The sequence below is a fragment of the Mycteria americana genome, chromosome 2, assembly GCF_035582795.1.
Source record: "Mycteria americana isolate JAX WOST 10 ecotype Jacksonville Zoo and Gardens chromosome 2, USCA_MyAme_1.0, whole genome shotgun sequence".
Classification (NCBI taxonomy): Eukaryota; Metazoa; Chordata; class Aves; order Ciconiiformes; family Ciconiidae; genus Mycteria; species Mycteria americana.
In genome coordinates, this window is record NC_134366.1 from 137646882 (window position 1) to 137666659 (window position 19778).

At 37.5% G+C, this 19778-nt stretch overlaps 1 protein-coding gene across 1 annotated transcript in view; it reads left to right on the plus strand.

The window, feature by feature from the left end:
- PREX2 (phosphatidylinositol-3,4,5-trisphosphate dependent Rac exchange factor 2) overlaps positions 1-19778 on the plus strand; it is a 189916-nt gene that overhangs the window by 72539 nt on the left and 97599 nt on the right. The window contains exons 9-12 of the mRNA XM_075494782.1: positions 2701-2804; positions 9821-9970; positions 13489-13633; positions 16075-16175. Of these exons, the coding sequence (XP_075350897.1) occupies positions 2701-2804; positions 9821-9970; positions 13489-13633; positions 16075-16175 (500 nt within the window). The remainder of the gene's footprint in view (positions 1-2700; positions 2805-9820; positions 9971-13488; positions 13634-16074; positions 16176-19778) is intronic.

A 19778-nucleotide genomic window follows, 5' to 3' on the forward strand; every position in this document is an offset into this window, starting at 1 on the left:
CTGGCCCAGCTGCTTTTGAAGGCTGTGCACGAGAGAATGGTCAAGTGCAATGTTAACAGCAAAATGTATGCTTGATGCATCTGGGTGAAGGTTGCTGACCATGCAGTCCAGCCTGTGGGAGCACCCAGCACCATCAACGTAAGACTGAAAAGGCTGATTGGGCAGCCTGATGCCATAATGATTTCCTCGTCCCCCAGTCTTTTAGCTGGGAAATAGTAGGTGCTTATCGTCATCTTCTTGCTACCTGTTCTTGGTGGGGACGGATGAAAGGGAGGGACATACGGCGGTTGGATAATAGAGACCAGAACTCCTATATATGTATACCGCAATGTTGCGTAGTCTAGTTATAACCTCAGCTGTATATATACAACTACAACCAGAAAAGTAAATGGAAATTTATGCATAAAATGCATGAATCTGAAACCAATCTTTAATGGATGCTTTAAAATTTTATTAGCAGCCCTCGTTGTCTGCTGTTGTATATAGTTTATATATGGTATTTTTCACATGAGTTTTTGGATAGGACTCATCATTCCAAAGTATTATTTTAAATACTTTTAAAATTATTTTTCCAAATAAATTTATACTCATATTCATGATGTCATACGTAAGAGCAGGTGGCTAGGGGATGGATATCCCTTTTCTCTCCTCTGCTAATTATAGGCTTGTGGTTAGATTCATTGTAGCACCTGTAGAGCTTCTTGCTGAACCAATATGTGGGGAAGATCGGACTCATCAGTATGTGGTATGGAAAGTAGAAAGTGATAGTGGGGGAAAGTAGCCATGGACCCTATTGATCAAGAATGTCTTATAAGAATCCCTCTAAATTGTAAAGCTGCTGAGCTTGTTCTGCAAGAACCTTTTTCAGACTGGACTGGAAATGCTGTTTTTTCCAGTGGGTTACTACTGAAGAAACTGCTGGCTAACCCTGAGGGAGGTTTAAAAATCTTCCCCAGTGAATATTGTTTCCTCCTGTAGATTACTCTGTTAACAGGGACACATTTACATGTGAGAAGATAGGTAATTTATACTTCACCAGCTGTAGTGAATCAGTCCTGTGTTTTTAAGTTTCAACTCGCGCTTAGGTTGAGGAACTTTTGGAACAATTGAGTATGAACTGTTTAAGAACCTTGTGATTATAGCTAGTGTTGAATACTGAATTTATCTCAAGGGTATCACTCTGCGACTGCTCAGTTTCATTTTTATGTAGACTGGTTCAATAGAAACTCATGCTTTTTTCAAAATTTCTAATTTTTGCTATCGTTTGTTGTCTGGCAATTACAATTAAATTACTGATTACATAGTATCTTTCCACTTGTCCACCACTAGATTACATATTTTTGTAGCCATATGCTAGCTAAAATGCACTATTGGATGAAAATCTCAAAACACATGAAAAGTCAATGATTTCTTTAGTTTTGAGCAATCATGTCCTACATATCAGTGGCTGGTACCATGGTGACACCTCTGCAGACATGAGAATAACTCAATTTAGAACACAGTTCAGGGTTTATGGTGGAAAATGAATTGATTCTATGCCTGCAAGATACTTCAGGTATTGATTGGCAAGTAGGTAAAGGAAGTGTTGCTCACAGGAAGTTTGTATTTTGGAAATTTTACAAAAATTGTCCTATTTTTATGGTGCAAGATATTTTATGTAATTTGTAAGTATCCTTTTGCTGCAGCGTTGTATAAACGTGGATTGCTAAATTTGGGTTCATAGGTACAAAGGTCACTACAGTTATTGGATTTACCTCACTTTGGAGAGAAAAAATATGTGATACTGAACCTTTATGCTTGCTGCTGTTTTGGTTTTTTTTAAAATACATTATTCACTTTTTGAATAAGAAACTTATTAGTAGAGTTACTCATTAGACAGTAATGATTGAGAGGCAGGTCATTTTCTGAAGATTAGTACCTCTATGGAGCGAGTGAAGGTCAGAATTCAGAGGATCATTAATTCTCAGGAACTGACCTTTGTTTGATATACAGTATGAATTATCATTATAGTCCAAAATGGACAGAAAATCATCACTGGCTTATCTGAGGTGAGAAAAGCTGCCTAGAACTGGGATTCTCAAAAAGCCTTGACTTCACTGGGAACAGAGTTATACCAATGCAAAGTGCTTCGGAATATGTCACTGTGAAACTTTCTCAAAATTTCAGCAATTCTTAATTATAATTCTTGGTTAACCCTTATGTGAGGAAAAAAAAAAGTCATCATAGTTCTTCCGTGCATAAATCCCAATTATGAGGCTCGTGTGTAGGTCAAGATTTATATCCAAAGGCATTCTTATTTCATTTTTTCAGTTGTGCTACCCTTGTGTTGAATTTCTTGACTAGCATAAGGAGGCTTAAACTAGTTAGCAGGAAAGATCCTCCCAATGCAGTATTTTGTTTTTGATGGCAGGCAGTGGCATGTAAGTACCAAAGTGTTGGAACAGGGCATTTACAGAACGAGACTTTCCTGATAAACTCTCATATCAGCCGGCAATTTTCAGCTTACTCTTATCAGAGGTAGCATCTTTGCTTTAGCATCAGCAGTGTCCCATTCAGCAATGGTTTCCACAGTTCAGTTGCACATGTATAAATGGCTTGTGTTTCTTACAGTAGTCTTTAAATGCTACATGTACAGGTAGCATTGCAGAAACATAGCAAAAGGTGGTGGATGACATGCTCCTCTGTTCTTTCTTTGATCAGGCGGCTGAAGAACAGCAAAGCATCTACAGATGGCCATCGTTACCTTTTTCGGGGCAGAATAAACACAGAAGTGATGGAAGTAGAGAATGTAGATGATGGAACAGGTGAGTATATTTGTGTTGCTCACTTACAGAGCAGTCTTTCAAGGTGCTGGAATCAAATGCAGCTTCATGATTTCTTTGAGAATGGAGAGTGCTCCTTGTACTTAAAAAGAAAGAGTAAGATGCCACTTCAAAAGGACTATCTGCTCAGTAAGATGCCACTTTAAAAGGACTATCTGCTCATATCAAAACTCTGCTTCTGTGACACATCATTGCTTTCATACGTTATTAGCTGGGCGGTCATAGATGACTGTTTTATGCCAACATGAACAGATTAATAAAATAAGATGACATTTATCACTCAACTGAAATTGTATATTTAAGTTCACTTTACAGCATTACAGCACTCCTAAATAGGTTATCCCTAGGTATGTGAAATATTTGTAAAAGCAAATGGAAAAGTTACCTCTGTTGAAATGAAACCTCAAACACTATAAATGCTGAAATTGTAACATAAATGTTTAACAAAAAAGGAAGGGGTTGTTTTAATACCTTTAGGGATATAATCCATATGATTGCTTGAAATCTTCCGGACATACATTAGAAAAGTGAAAACCCAAAGTATTTCTACAAATGTAATTTTTTCTTTTAGAAACTTGAGTTTAACCTTTGAGCTTAACAATTATTATTTCCTTACAATTAATAAAGAAAACCTGAAACATTTTGGGATTTTTAATGTAAAACTGGAAAAAAAAAAAAAATTATGGGAAACTTGCAGTGGCATTGCAAATATGTAGGTCTGGAGGAAATGCCTGCGAGTTACATATTACTTCTCCTGACTTTAAAATAGCATTAGGTTTGCCCTACATCTACTATGGATTCCAAGCATTTCTTAATGTAACTTCTTTCTAAAATTGGGCACTAATGACCAGGATTGTACAGCTTAAGTAAGCTTCACAGAAGTCCTTCGTAGAATTTAAATGTTTCTTAAAATATAAGTTTTTTTTTTTTTTTAATCTTGAGTTCCTTGTTCTCAAACTAGTTCGCTCACTTCTTATTCTACTGAGTAGACTTGGAGAACAGTTTGACTATTGTTCTTATTGCAACAAACTAGTTTATTGGAAGGCTGCTTTGTCTCTCCTCCATCTCTTCTTTTTAAGTCTTTCAACCTTTTGTCATGGGTCCTGTTTTCTAAGTTTTTATTACTTTTTGTGTCCTTTGGAGTTTCGGGTTTTTTTTGTTTGTTTGCATCTTTTGTATTATAATGTGTCCAGAGCTGAAACTTCACTGATACCAAGTAGAACAGAATAATTACTGTAGTACTGGATGTGGGATGTCTATTACCAATCCCAGGATTGTTTGGCTTTTCTGAGAGCATTATTTTTCAATTTTTTGGTTTGTGTTCCAGAATACCACACCAGACCCTTTTGTGCAGCACTGGTGCCTATCCCATTATATCTTATACTGTGTTAATGTCTGAGAATAGCTCCTAATAATTATTTTCTTTTCTGTACTGAATTTTATCTTACTATTTCCACAGTTTATTAAGCATTCAGAATTCATGTCTTGTTCCCCAAAACTCTTGCAATGCTTCTTGCCTTGGTTCCATGAACAAACAATGTTATTACTGAACCATTTAAGCTCTTGCTACAAGTATTGGAAAATACTGAACATAAGGTAGAGCACTGTGGCATCACACTTGATTCATTCTCTTTGTTTACTAGACATTTTTTGTAAGAACTCCTTGACATCTGTTTTGAGCTATGTCCTTCACCAGGCCCACTGATTTAGTTAGTGTTTAGAGATATCTATGGGTATACTATAGTGAATTTCATCAAGCCTCGTTGACTTGAATATGATTTATCCAATATTCTGTATCCTGCTGTTTCCCTTTTCTGGCCTGTATTTATGCCCAATTGTTAGCTTTATTTGTATGAAATCTCAGTTAGTGCTTTGTTATGCAAAAAAGACAGTTGAGTGTTTCAGTCTTTTATGTCATGTATTATTTGACTAATTTTCATTTATTTTCCTTCATCTTCCTTATATATGCTTTAGAAATAAAAGACAGTTTTCCTGTTTCCATTATGTCACTTTGTAAAATGGCATCTCTTTACTTATAACTCCTGGTGTTACTGTGGCCACAGAGGCTTATACCCACCATCTTCTTCCTAATGAATATTCTAAGAATTCTGTAACTTTTTTCTTTCATTTGTTCCGATCCTGCATATTGCCACGCTTTTAGCGTTGGCTTTAGCAAATATTTCTTCCTTCCTCCTTCCATGACTCTCCTGTAGTTCTCAAATCTGTCCTGCCTTTCTTCATTTGCTTCTTCTAGCTATCCAGTCCTTGATCTCTTTCACGCTGTCCATTTTCCTTCCTGCCTGTTTGTTTTCTTCCTCAATGAATCTTCAAGTGTAATTTGGCTAAGCACAAATCGTCTTCCTCTCTACTCCAGACACCAGTGGTCTAATTTCTTCCAGCCACAGGAAATTTTGCTACTGTCCCCATTTCCTATAGCCTTGCACACAGTACTGGAGGCTATCATTCTTCCTTCCCATTTGCTCTCCTGAGCCATATCAAATCTCGTTGCTTTTATATATGCAACATTTCTAAAATCCATCCTCCTTTCCACACTTCTGAGACATCAGTTAATGGTTTGGTTATTTTGATTTCTAGATTATTCTCACCTGCTTTTTTTTGCATATTCCCACATTTCCTGCCTTCTCCATTTCAGTTTGTCCAATATCCTAAAGTATTTTTTTCTTGTAATTACTGTTATTTAATCCCTCCTTTCTATGGTTCTCTTTGAAATATGAAAATGTCTGTGTTATTTCCCTGGCCTGTGGCACCTTTCTGCCCTTTTCTTGCCACCGCCCCCCCCCCCCCCCCCCCCCCCCCTTTTTTAAAAAAAAACCCAAAACTGTTTTCCTTCCTTGTAGTCAGACATGTGTTACCTCTCCTCACACTGATACTTTTTCTTTCACTCAGATCACGATGCCCTTCTTTAACCTTCCTCTGTCTTTGTTTCTGTACTGTTCTTATTTGTTGCACCCAGATGTCTTGTTTCTCATCCCCTGCAGTCATCCGCGTTTGAACTGTAACCCAGTACTATTCTCCTGCGTTCTTTTTGTCCCATCTCATTCCCAAGTCTAGTAATCTGGTCGTCTGAGCCTCATTCACATTAGCTTTGCATGTGCTTTTTTGGGTATTGTATTATTTTATTCTGCTTAATAATCTATTACCTATCACTTTCTGTAAGTCTTAATTTGAGTGCAAGCTCTGAGTGCAGAGTGCTTATATTTTCATATCTATGCATGACTCTTTCTCATGTACTCTTCACGGGTCTCTTTATAGACGTTAAAGACTTGAGTATAGATGATAGTTGCACAGTTCTTTACTGTAGATTTTGGGACCCTCCACTTGGTATAAGGAACTGTAGGGCTCCAGGGAACAGGGTAACTGAGAGCGTTTGCTCTCAACATTGATAGATGTAGGAATGTAGTCTTCGTTGTTTGTAAGTAGAAGCATAGAAATAGGAAAACAGATTCCCAGAGTGGTTTATTGTCATGCTAATGGTGTGCCTACAGAAATTAACAAAGCTTTTTCTGAAAAGCAATTTTTCTTTGATGAAATTAGGCCTTGGCTGAGCAGTACAGTTGGTGTAAGCTTTCTTTTTTGTTTCAGCATCATGAAGCACTCTGCCTTTTTTTGATTGCACTGATTAAAGTGGAATGCATGTTACTTATCAGGGCAGACTATTTGTGTTCTTAAACAATGTGGCTACACAACCACTTGCAAGTATTAGAAAGGTGGATATATTGTGATGGTATTGTTTTTTCTGTATTCAGTTTTTAAAATTCAATTTTGAGAGAAAAGTATATTTCTAAAGGCATTCACCAGCCATTAAATGAATGTTATTTAGTTTATGAAGACAAGCACTTGAGACTTAGGAAATACCAGATTTACGGTTGCTTATACTATCTTAGTTCTGTCCCCTCTTGTCTTGAAATGAGGCATGAAATAGAAAAAACACTACATGCTAATAGTAACCAGAAACTGCATCAAAAAGTATACAGAGGAGGAAGAGAATTGATACTATGCAGCAGTTATTTCCTTGGTATTTCTGAGCATTGGTGCTCCTAAGAACCAGTAGTCTGAGAAACTTAGAAGCACTTCAATACAGAGATTTCTGTTTGTTTTTTTAAGGGAAGAAACAAATTCTATTGTATATGGCTGTAACAGATTGCTTGTTATGCATCTCTCAAAGGTTTGAGTCTTGAATTTTGAACAATATATTACAGTTCAAATTATGAGCTTTAATGTATTACCAAGTAACATTAGAAGATGATTTCATCTTTCATCACCTTTTCTTGGGAGGTTGGAGGCTTAATGATTTGTTAAGCATGCTTGTTCAGACTTTGCATGGAGCAACTTGAAGTCTCATGCTCTTCTTCCTTCTGTAACCATTATGCCAGGTTTGCAAATCATTTGTTTAGACTGACTGGCAGCTGTGATTGCCTGGATGTGAAGAGTGTGCATATATCCTGTGCAGCTGGCCAGTCAGAACATGTGTACCTCCTGGCTGGCCGGCCAGCACATCTGCAGCTCTTGACCAGATTTTGTCCAATAGCCAGGCCAAAAAAGGTATGAGTTTATATGGGATGATAGTGGAATGCTGAAATGCTCTTCAGGAGACTACGGGCGTGGGTGTATTGGGGAGAACAAATTGCTCAAGGGAGCCTTGGAGGATTACAGTCCATGGGGAACACGGGGAGCAAAAGAGAAAGCAGTTAAAGGCAGAAGGTGGAGTCAAGCTGGGAATCACAGCAGTGCGTTACTATTGCAAAATTGGGTGATAGCTACCTGTTTTCCTCCACCTGAACTCATTGCCATCTGTATACATTAGGCAGTCTTAGTACCTTGCTAGGTGATTGGGCTTTTCACAGAATTCCGTGTGTTTGTAGTGGCATGAGATAAATGTGGTCAAACTGGTAGCGCTCTTGCCTCTGCAGTTACAGACCTTCAGATGCCAAGGAAGCTGCATGTTTAAAATGTCATCTCTACATTGAGGTATTCAAGTGGCTGGATGAGCCATTTTTTCTGAATTAAACTATGAAGTTGACACCAAATTTCTGTCCAAAGTGAAATGGGAGGATCTAAACCCATTTGTGAGTCTGAGCCATCATTTTTTAGTTTTTTTTGCCACAATTTTAACTGCTACGGTTCACTGCATTAGCGATCATAATATTTCCCTACATAAAATGGATATTGTGGTGATAGATATACAGTAACAAAGATCACAGGAAAAATAGCACCCTGTAGTTTTATGTGTATTAACCTTAACTTAATAAATAAACAAAAAGGCGCAGCTAGTGCCATATTGCAAAGTTTATAAGTACATTCTTAAATAATACAAAGGGACCTTAACCTTCCTTCTTCCAGTAATGCTCTTCCCTCTGATCTCCAAAGGGCTGCAGTCTGTCAGCTGAGAGCTTCTGTCTGAGGCTTCTTGCTTTTCCCTGACTTTTGACTCTAATTTTCTAACAGTGCATGAATAATACAATGGCTAGTTTTCAAGAAACAGTGTTTTTAAAGGGACAAAGGATATTATGCATAGGTTATATGAATAAAAATATGATAAATAGGTAAGTGGTATAAATATGATATTGCAAAGATCACTTCATTTTTTCCCCATCATAGACTTGCTTGCATTTTCTTATACACTTTAAGTAGTAGAAAGTTTTGTGGTTTTAGAAATTAGCCATCAGTCTCATGATTTTCTAGTAGTTCCTGACATTTCCCAGCCCAGTATACAAAGCTTGGCTGCCTTCCATCTAATTAAAATGCAGAGTTATTGAAAGGATACTAGCATGTCTGCTGAGATTTATGATAAATCTTAGCAAGCATTTCAGCAAGGGTTTCAGTTTTGGAAAATCCCATCTCATTATACAAAACAGGGCTGAATTATGAAAAAGTATTTACAAAGTAAAAAGCTCTGTAGTTATTATAGTAGTTCAGGGCTGGCCCCAGGACTTTCTTGCCTCTTAATGAAAGTTCATGGTGAGAGAATGTTGATTTTTGATTTTTTTTTTTTTAATGTTTTGTACAATAGTTGCAAGTTCTAGTTTTAATCTGTATTTTATGCAAAAAATTATATTTGTTATCATGGGACACTTATGCCTCACTAATTTTCCCCCAGGAAATGCATGTCATCTTGGTGAAGAATATTCAAGGGTGTTAGTTTTGTAGAGGAAGTCTGTTTAGCTAATTTCTGAATAAGATTTATGGACTAGGATGTTAAAATCAAATGTTATGTAAGTAAAGAAAGAATAATATGTATTAATTTCTTTTTTATAGCATAGCAGTTTACCTGTTCCGAGTCAGAACTTCTAGATGCCTGAGAGCATCAGCAATTGTTACCTCTCTCCCACAGTGTGCACACTGAACACAGGGTTGTTAGAAACATATTTCAAAAATTATGCATTTGCTAACGCATTTTTTTGAAATCATGGTAAATCTTATATTATATTTCAGTTTGTGTAAACAACTAAGTGTATATATGTTTCTTTATTCAGGTAACCAGTAAAGATACATCAAATCTATATGATTTGCTTACTTGTTAAATGGAAGTTGTATTTTCCCCCCGTATACTTAGTCCTTTTTAAAATTTAATAGTAAATCATTCAGTCAGCACAGCAGCTCTGAGTAATTTAAGGGGCAAAACCACAGTGCTGCTTTTTAAGGAATTATTTATTAGTTTAACACAAACAAAAATACTCCAAGTACTGTGATCTGTTCTTTTAATAGAACTCTGCCTGTTTTACTGTCGAGTTTATACCTTCTTCCATACGCTAGGCAATTCTCTGTTCCATTTTAAAAAGGACATTATTTACTAAAAGTTAAAAGTACAGCTTATTAGGTTATAACGTAGTTCACAAGTGGCACAGATAACTTCAGATTCATTTCTATTCTTCTGTATTTCCTGAGCTTTACGTATAATGTTAAGAGTTCTTAATAATTATAACAACTATTGCTTTTTTAAGAGTTGGTGCTTTTTAAGCCATTTTATCTATTCCCAGCTGACTATCACAGCAGTGGCCACACTGTTATTAATGGCTGGAAGATCCACAACACAGCAAAGAACAAATGGTTTGTATGCATGGCAAAAACCCCTGAAGAGAAGCAAGAATGGCTGGAAGCTATTTTGAAAGAGCGAGAGAGAAGAAAAGGTAGGTTAATGAACTTCCTTGTGTTGCTTTGCCAGAAAGCCATACTGTATTTTTATGTTGAGATATAAAGCAAAACCAGCTGCTAGGCAAACTTGTGGTGTCAGGTTCAGCTGAAGGTTTATGAAAACGAGCTTGGAAAAAATAAATCAAACTTGTACTGGGAAGGGCATAATGGCTTGGATCATGTATGCTGGTAGTGAAATGGGGAGATGATTTCATCTATGATTTTACAGTTTATCCTCAACCATTATAAATTGTCATAATTTCATTGAGCCTGTGAACTATTATGGTTTGTGGTATATGACGGTTTATCCTAAATGCCTTTAGGGATTTGCATGCATTGATTCCCTTTTGTGACTGGACATTTGAATAACTGAAATGAGCAGGTCTTCTATGTTGGATCTTCACGCAGATGATGCCAACATGAAATGGTACAGAATATACCTACAACCCCATCTTTGATGTATTCTCCCCTACCCAAGAAAGTAAGAAATCACCATTGGCCAACAACTATCTTTTTTGAATAACTGAATTACGGTGGAAGAATACTTGGATGAAATATAATCCTGATCTCAAATGTGACCACGAATAACCTCATGTATTCAAGGTGAACCCAGCACAAAGTAGAACCAGGGAAAGATGATGCATCATCATCTTCTGGAGCTAATTTCATTTGCAAGCTGAAATACCCTAATCAGTAACAATGTTTGGAGCCTTGGTATTGAAAGAAAACATGACCTTGTAGTTAAATCTGGGATTCTTTTCCTGGTCTGCATAGATTTTCTGTCGCCTGTTGCGGTAGTCGTTGTGTTGTGCCTCTGTTGTACATGGAGACTAACAATACTTTCTTTGGTCTTTTAAAGTTAAATATTGGATGTTTCTCGAACATCTGCTGTAGGACCAGAGTTTCAACTAGGCTGTCTCTGAGCACTGGCTAATTAATAGTGCCATCAGGAATTAATAGTAGAAAAGCTAAAAAGATGCCTTAGGGGCCTAAAAACTCAACATTTTTAAAATAGCAAATGAAAAAGCAATGTGGTAGAGATGGTGTCAAATACAAGAAAAAACAGGTTTGTCTCCTTCTGTTTAGGGCCTTGTCTGGAACTGGCTAAAAAGTTTTTAACAAATCCCACTTCACTGTTAAGTTTCTTGGCTCCCTTAAATTCTTGATACCTTTAGGTAAGAAATAGAAAGAGTAAGTAGGAGTATTTTACGTTGATATATTCTTACTATTTCACACTATACTATTGAGTAGGTGGTAGTAGAGGTGGGTTTGAGCTAAACCTTGCCAAGTGTGAGGTCTGAGGTAGCCATCCCAAAGTCAAGCCATATCTTAGGATTTTAGCATCCTATGATTCAGGGAAATTTTCAGCTCCTGGTGTTCTCAGTGGGTTTACCACCAAGGAGACAACCATGAAAGAAAGAGGAGAGGATTTGGTACACACTTAGACTCAGTTTGCAACACAGAATCTTCAGAAATATTTCTTGAATATCTCTGTTACTGTATCAACTTATAAATATATCCATCTCCTCCAGCACAGTGATTTTTTTCAAAATATCTGTAGAAACACCTCTTGCAAAGCAGGATGCATCAACTGAATTGCAGTCAAGTTGCCAAATGACTCGGGAACCAAACAGCTATCTTCTTAGAATTCAAATACTGTATGTAAATGTAGCTATAACACTTTCCCATTCACTGTGAACATAAAGATGCTTTAATTGTATGTTTACTTAATAAGACATGGAGCCTGTTCATGTGTGTATATATATAGGCAATTACATGGAAGTCTAAGTGACTGCTCATGTGAGTAGTGTTTTATCTCCTTTGCAAGTCTGAGACGAACTAAATCAAAATGAACACACTTCCTAGATCTCTGGGGCTAGGAGTGAGGCTCATGTGAGTGACTACCTCCTGGTTGTGCTGTGCGTGCCCGTGCATTTCTTCATAGCGATGCTGTAGACCCCACATCTCACACAGAATGGCAGATGGCAGCGATCTCCAGACTAGGTAAATACAGCATGTGGAGCAGGAGTGAGGCACAGAAATACAGCTTGAGTATGCCATGCAGCTGGGGCTTGCTGGGCTGTTCGTGTTGGGAGACTCAGAGATTCAGTGTACTTAGGGAAAGTCAACCTATACTTTTATTTGGAATCCATATAGCAGAAACTGAGCAAAAGGGAGAACATGCCCTGAATGAAGTACTTTAGCAGAGATTTCAGCTGTTGTAATTGAATTATCAACTAGGACCACTTTATAGATTGTATTTTCTTGCTAGGACAAATCAAGCTGAATTGGAAACTTTTTGCTAGGAAGTCTTTCTGTCAGTTTTGGGGCTTTCCTGTAACAACCTGAGGCACTCAGCAAGTTAGAAATTTATTTAAAAGGTGATCATTTTTAAGGCTGATGATGCTGTGATGACCTGATTCAGTCAATACAAATAAAAGCATCAACATCCTATAAGCTCCAAAAGTAGTATATTGGTTAAGTTTTCTTTTCCCAGGAATACATCAGGTTTTATCTGTTTGTGTGGCATCACCATTATCTGGTTCATGAATAATGAGAGACACTCCTGTATCTCTGTCCAGTACTATTGTTAGCTTTTTCTCATGACAGGTACATTTTTTCTGGCTATATTTTCAGAAATAAAGAAGTGACAGACTATTACTCAGATTGAATAAGTACAGTTATAGTTTTAAAAATGTTAAAATCTGAACAGAAACTGATAACCATGTACACAAGACATTCCATAAATGTGTGGTTTTGTCCAGAATTAATAATTGTTTATTGAGAAAGCACAGGGGATATGAAGGTCTGTGGTATTCCTTGGAAGCACAAGCTTCTGTGAGTGGCCAGTAGGATGCATAATTCAACAAAAACTGGTTTTGATCATCTGTTACTCAGAAAATATAATGATTTCCTCAAGAAAAGAAAACAGGAAAAAATAAACCAGTAAGAAATATTGAAATAAAACCCTTGATAGATTTCTGTTGTTGAAAAAATTCTGAAGCAAATAAAAATCAAGTTGTATATATGCTTTTGTGGAAAAGAGGTGAATTAATCTTATGTGAAACTAACAAATGTATAACAGGTAACTAGTTACTATTAATTGGAAATTTGAAAAAGTTTCCTTTAAGTGAAAACATTTTTATTATCACATGGTAAGAGCAAAACCGAGGCACTTTTTCTTTTAAACTTGTGAAGACATGACTATTCCCTTGCAAGTGTTTATCTACTGAAGCCTGAAAATCACAGCGTTAGTATTTATTACTACAATATCAATGGTGATGTCGGTCTAGTAAAAGTTTACCTTCACTATGAGGAACTTAAAGATATAATTTGATTATGCTTTATGAAGATCAGATGTTCATGGTTTAATCTTGATTGTGAGAAAAAGAATGGAAAACAGTTCCTTTACCTTTTTTGTATGTAAAATATTGGTTTTGCTTCTCCATTTTGGGGAAGATACTGAAATATAATGGCAATATCACTTCATAAAATTTTAATGCATTTTTGGCAGGTTTAAAATTGGGCATGGAACAGGACACTTGGGTGATGATCTCTGAGCAAGGAGAAAGACTGTACAAAATGATGTGCAAACAAGGGAATCTCATCAAAGACAGGAAGAGGAAATTAACCACTTTCCCCAAATGCTTTCTTGGAAGGTATTATATGCATTTTATAGCATGAATTTTAACCAGCTGAAAACACATTTTAAATCTTCTTTGGGATTCTGCAGAAATCATGCTATAGTTGTAATGTCTGTTAGGCCTATTTGCCTCCCAGAATTTAGCCAAATGTAAATTGGTTTACCTGAAATTTATGGATGTGTACTCGTATTCCAAAGTAGCTTTATTAAAGGAACAAGGCTGCAACAGCATGTTGAAAATATGAAAATGCATCAAATAAAATAGTTTCTTTAAAGAAATAATTCCCAATTCCCAACTTGTTTAATGCATTTTGTCTCTGAAATACATAGTTTAGAGTATCAAATTTGCTTGATTCCACTTAAAAGATCTCTGTCTCTAAAACTGTTTCTGTTCTCTTCTTTCCTGAATGTCAGGGACAGAGTTACTAAATAAAATTTACATGTTTAAAAATTTACCCCTACTATCAGGAAGATCTTTATAATGCCATATTATACCTATGGCTTAAGAAGACTGAATGTGAGAGGAAAAGAAAGCAATAGGTACCCTAAAAATGTGTTTATGACAAAAAAATTAGTTTGGGGGGTGGAGGGGTTATCATTTCTTTCATTTGATCGTAAGGCAGTTAAGTATGGAAAATAGTTTTATAAGGTACAGTGGCTGTTTTACACAAACATGTTGTAGTGAAGATACTCACCACTGGGTTCAAAAGTGGAAATGAAACTTGGGAGATTTTCATGTGCTGTCAGAAGTCACATAGCTGACGAGAATTGAAACCAGGATTAAGATTAATGATTGAGTTGAGGTCGAATCATGTTCCCTCAGTGAAGTTGTTGGAAGCAGGTAAAGAATACACTCATGGTGAGGAGCCATGTGTGAAACGTTTAAACCTACCATCAAATGGCTGCTTTTCTATGCTATCTTCGAAGTGGACCCTTTTGAATTATGCTTTTGCTGGTCCCTGGGTCACCCCTTAAAACCCTTGAATGTGAGTGTTGCACTACCTCATTACACTGTTCTTTTGATTTGTTACACACATGCAAATATCTTACGTGCTATAAATTTGATGTCTCTGAACTGCATCAGGTTTATTGTGAAACAAGCCAGGCATTTCCTGCACGTACACTATATACTTTGTGTATATGCTGAGGATGTCCATGTGTCTGACACATCTCGGAAGTAACAGGCCTACTGTTCTATCATACTGCCCTGGGGAGGTGCTGTAGGTCTGCCTGGGGTTGCCTTATATTTGACAGTCTGGTCACATGTGCCTATTCTACTTTAGGAAATGCCAGAAAACATGGAAATAGAATAGAATAGAATATTTTCAATTGGAAGGGACCTACAGTGATCATCTAGTCCAACTGCCTGACCAGTTCAGGGCTGACCAAGTTAAAGCATGTTGTTAAGGGCATTGTCCAAATGCATCTTAAACAGTGACAGGCTTGGGGCATCGACCGCCTCTCTAGGAAGCCTGTTCCAGCGTTTGACCACCCTCTTGGTAAAGAAATGCTTCCTAGTGTCCAGTCTAAACCTCCCCTGGCACAGCTTTGAACCCTTCCCACGCGTCCTATCACTGGGTACCAGGGAGAAGAGATCAGCACCTCCTTCTCCACTTCTCCCCCTCAGGAAGCTGTAGAGAGCAATGAGGTCGCCCCTCAGCCTCCTTTTCTCCAAACTAGACAAGCCCAAAGTCCTAAGCTGCTCCTCCTAGGACATTCCTTCCAGCCTTTTCACCAGCTTTGTTGCCCTCCTCTGGACTATTCAAGGACCTTCACATCCTTCTTAAATTGTGGGGCCCAGAACTGCACACAGTGTTCAAGGTGAGGCCGCCCCAACGCTGAACACAGCGGGATGATCACCTCTTTTGACCGGCTGGTTGTGCCGTGTTTGATGCACCCCAGGGTGCGGTTTGCCCTCTTGGCTGCCAGGGCACACTGCTGGCTCCTATTGAGCCTGTTGTTGACCAGCACCCCCAGATCCCGTTCTGCAGGGCTGCTCTCCAGCCACTCCTCTCCCAATTTACACTTGTGCCTGGCCTTACTCTGTCCTAAGTGCAGAATCCGACATTTCAACTTGTTAAATTTCATCCCATTAATCATAGGATGCCCCGTGTTCCAGTCTATCTAGATCCCTCTGCAAGGCCTCTTGTCCCTCAAGAGAGTCATCAGCACCTCCCAGTTTGGTATCATGAGCAAACTTGCTAATGGTGCACCATGTGCAAAGGTAAAACTTCTGAACAGAAAAGACATCTCAAGGGAAACCATAAGTATTTATGTAGAAATAATAAAAAAGTTGAAATGAGTGGCTTTTTTAAAGGTGGTATGGTATTCTGAAGATCATTAGGCTTAAGAATCACTTACTAGGCTAGTAAGAAACACTAGTAACGGAGAAGGAAATGTAGTAGATGTGGTGGTATAACATTTAATATTTGTTTCTTCTATCTGTTTTTAATTCAGTGAATTTGTGTCCTGGTTGTTGGAAATTGGAGAGATACACAAATCTGAAGAAGGTGTTCATCTTGGCCAAGCTTTATTAGAGAATGGCATTATCCATCATGGTAAATATAATCAGTTTTAACTTACTTGTTTTCAAGGTAATTGTTGTAATTAGAGTGGACTTAATTTTGTTTGACAAAAAGATGGTCTTATAATGCTAGACAGCTTGTTGAATCTGCATTATATCCTTGCAGGGACCTCATGGGGCCATTGTCCATGCCTAGCAGATTTACTGGGAGAGGCTCCATTCGTTTAATCAGATTACATCTATGCTGTTGGGATCACAACACTGCAAACAGGGACCTAGAGAAACATTGCTATTCTCTTGTAAGCAAAAACAAATTCTGAGGGAACAGAGAATGGTAGACTGCTTTTAAGGATTTAAACCTTTCATTAAGGCCAGGCTTTTTAGGGATATATGTTCAACTAAGAATTGTAGAAGAGAGTGAGTCACAGTTGGCTGTTGATAAATATGCCTGCTCATCTGTTAGGTATTACAAGTGGAGCTGGTGGAATCCAACGCTGAACCCAACAGTTTAATCTTTTGAGTTTTAAGGCCTTGTTTTCACTACATTGTATAGTTACTAAAATTGATATTTTTATGCTGAAACTTTTGGTCAACTGTCTGTGTTTATCTCATTCTGGAGAGAAGTATCACTGAAATGGTTCAGTTTTGTGAGCCAGTAAGAAGGTTTGATTTCTGGAGGTAACTTGCATTGGCAACATTTTTCTCTTACCAGAGCAGGTCCTCATCTCTCTCCCTTTTACAAGGTATAGTCCAACAGGACCATCTAAGCGAACTGGAAAAACTTCTGGTTTTGAAGGCATGTTTGGCTTACAATAGGTACAGTCACTTAAAAAAACCAAATAGTGAAACAGTTGTGAAGTTAGCTACTATTACAGCATAGATCCAAGCTGTAAACTGAGATGGAGCCATTGATAATATACATTTTAATACCTTTATACTTCAGCCAGAAATGAATTTAATACTTACTTTTTAAATTCTTTGCCACGATGTTTTCGGTGTCCTTGACTGGAAAGAAAGTGGGAGTAACAGTGCCACTTAGCTGTGTGCATTTTAAACATACGCAGAGTAGGAGGAAAAACATTAAGGTTATTCATCAGTAGTCATGTAGTCTTTAATTCTTTGTCAGTCTACATGATTTTCCTCCACCATCATTCAAATGTCAGATGCTATTATGTTTACTACACACACAGAATTGTTTTCAGTGGAATGATTCTGTTGCCAAAGATTCTTCTCCTGATCTTGTAATTTATATCCCAAATACACTCATAGACTTTCTCAATACAGAGTTAAATGAATATTGTGTAATTTCATGAGATAAAAGAGTAATTATATTAGAGCATAGAAATGTGAGCCAGACATGCTACTTTGAATAGTGGATCCAGCTGTGGTTCAGTGAAAATAGAATTCTTAAAATAAAGTTGAATGAACCATCTGTTTTCACAGAGGCAGCAAGGGAGAAAGAAAGTTTGGCTGTTACTCACATTGCAAATGTTATAGAGGGCTTTGTTAGACTTTGCATATTCACTGTGCTGGCCATTGTTTTCACTGTGCTGGGCTTCATTCTAGCAACACCAGACCCGTGTTGTGATGGGCATTGTTTTACTTCCTGGTGTGTGAACTCTTGCAAGTAGAAAAGTTTTATGGTTTTTCCTTGTTTTTTTTTTTTCCCTTCCCCCCAGTTTTGCAAAAGAAAAAAATCTGTTCGTATGTAGCTATTCTGAATCCTCCTGGTGGTGTTCTCTAATACCTGAAATTACTTGTATTTATATCAGCCAAAGGAGTGAGTTTGTCCAGTCACTTGCTGCTGATGATTAGAGATGGAAGCTTCCTCTCAAGGCAGTAAGGAGCTTTGTAGTTACGAAAATAATCTGAATATCAGATAGTTTTAAAATGAATAGGTATTTATGTGGCTGTGCAGTTTCTGAGATTGATTTACTGATCTGAGTCAAAATTACCTGGGCAAAAAAGTAAACGTAAAGACTAGTTTAAATGTGGAGCAGTTCCCTTTTCTTAGTGTGTGCCATATAAGTATCTATCCTAACAAAATGTATAGGTATGTTGTTGGGATCGACATACAAAACAACTTGGGGTTCCTTATTTTAGTGATAATGATGCGTTTTATCAGCTTTAAGTGTTTGAAACTATGGTCTTGCAAATCTACAGCTCATACTAGTTAAAAGGAAAGCTATACAGTAAGCTAAATGTTTTCATAATTTTTTGTTAAGGTTTCCATGTTAGTACAGTAGCTGATAGATCATCCATCCTTCCTCTTGAGTAGAACAAGCCAAATCACATCTGTACCACAGACACCGCCCCCCCCCCCAAAAAAAAAAAACCCAACCCAACCAAATAGTGATTTACAGGTTCCCTCACAGCATTCACTGGATATATGTGGTATTTTACACAATACAGTAGAGTTGGAAGCATCCTTGTCTGGTTTCCTTGCTTTCTAGAGCTCAGCACATGCCGGTTCTGTGGACCTGCTTCCCTAGTTTCTGGTGCACTGTGTGTAAGTAGGGGCTGCAAAGACAGAGTGGTGCTTGTGTTCCTCAGAGGGCAGAGCCTGCTCTGTTCGTCATAGGCATGCAAGAAAAGAAAGGTGCTTCGTAGTCCTCATTCCCTCCCCGCGCATCTCTGTAACAGTGAGGAACAATTTGGCCTTAAGCAATACTGTCCTGGTGGTGGTTTTTCTATTTTCCCTAGTTGATGGTTTTAAAAACTCTTAATGTATGCTGATCTAGAATAATACGTTTTTTCTCCAACAGTAGGAAATTATTTTTAATTACAGAACTAGAAGGTATCTTTTTTTTCTGAGTTAAATGTTCACAATCGATGAAAATTCTTTTAGATAGTTATACTAGGCATTGTATGTGCAGATTTTGTAGTCTATACTTGATGTATTGAGAAGCAATGATATGTAAAAGAGCTTAGGGGTTATTTTGGATAATCACCTTAGTGTGAACCATCAGTTCAAGGCAATTGGAATAGTGTCCTGGGCTTTATTATTAGTAGATACATCAAATACAGGTAGAGAAGTTATTTTGCTCTTAACTGGTGAAACCACTTAATATATGAAGTCCAGTTTTTATGTCCATGTATCAGATGATGTGTGGAGATACTGAAGAGCTTGAAGGAGCATGAAAAATGATGCAGACAGAAGGCACCTTACTATACAAAGTTTATGGTGCCTAACTACATTTTTGAAGAGAGTAAGGGATGATGGTTTAATCACTTGGTATAGGAAGGCATGCACAGAAGAATTACCTAACACTGTCAGGCCTGTTACTCTGATTAATGAAGACATTACAGTAGCCTCCTTTATCAGTTGATGACATGCAAATTTAGTTGCAAAATTAAAGCTTACATCTGCAAGCAAAACAGTAATTAATACCAGACAGTTATCCTAGGATGGTGGTAGTGCCTAGTGCTGTCCTCAGCCATCAAATGAATCAGCTGTTTTTCAGAAAGACTTATTGTAGTACCGTTTCCAGGAGAATTTTCGTATCATATGATATGACTGTTTTGACAAAACACTTGACATTGTGAGGTTTGCTGCTGGAGTCAGGTGAAGATCACCTCTTAAGATCCTTTTTCATGGGTCTTTGGGGAAATGGATTATCAACACCTTCATAATGAT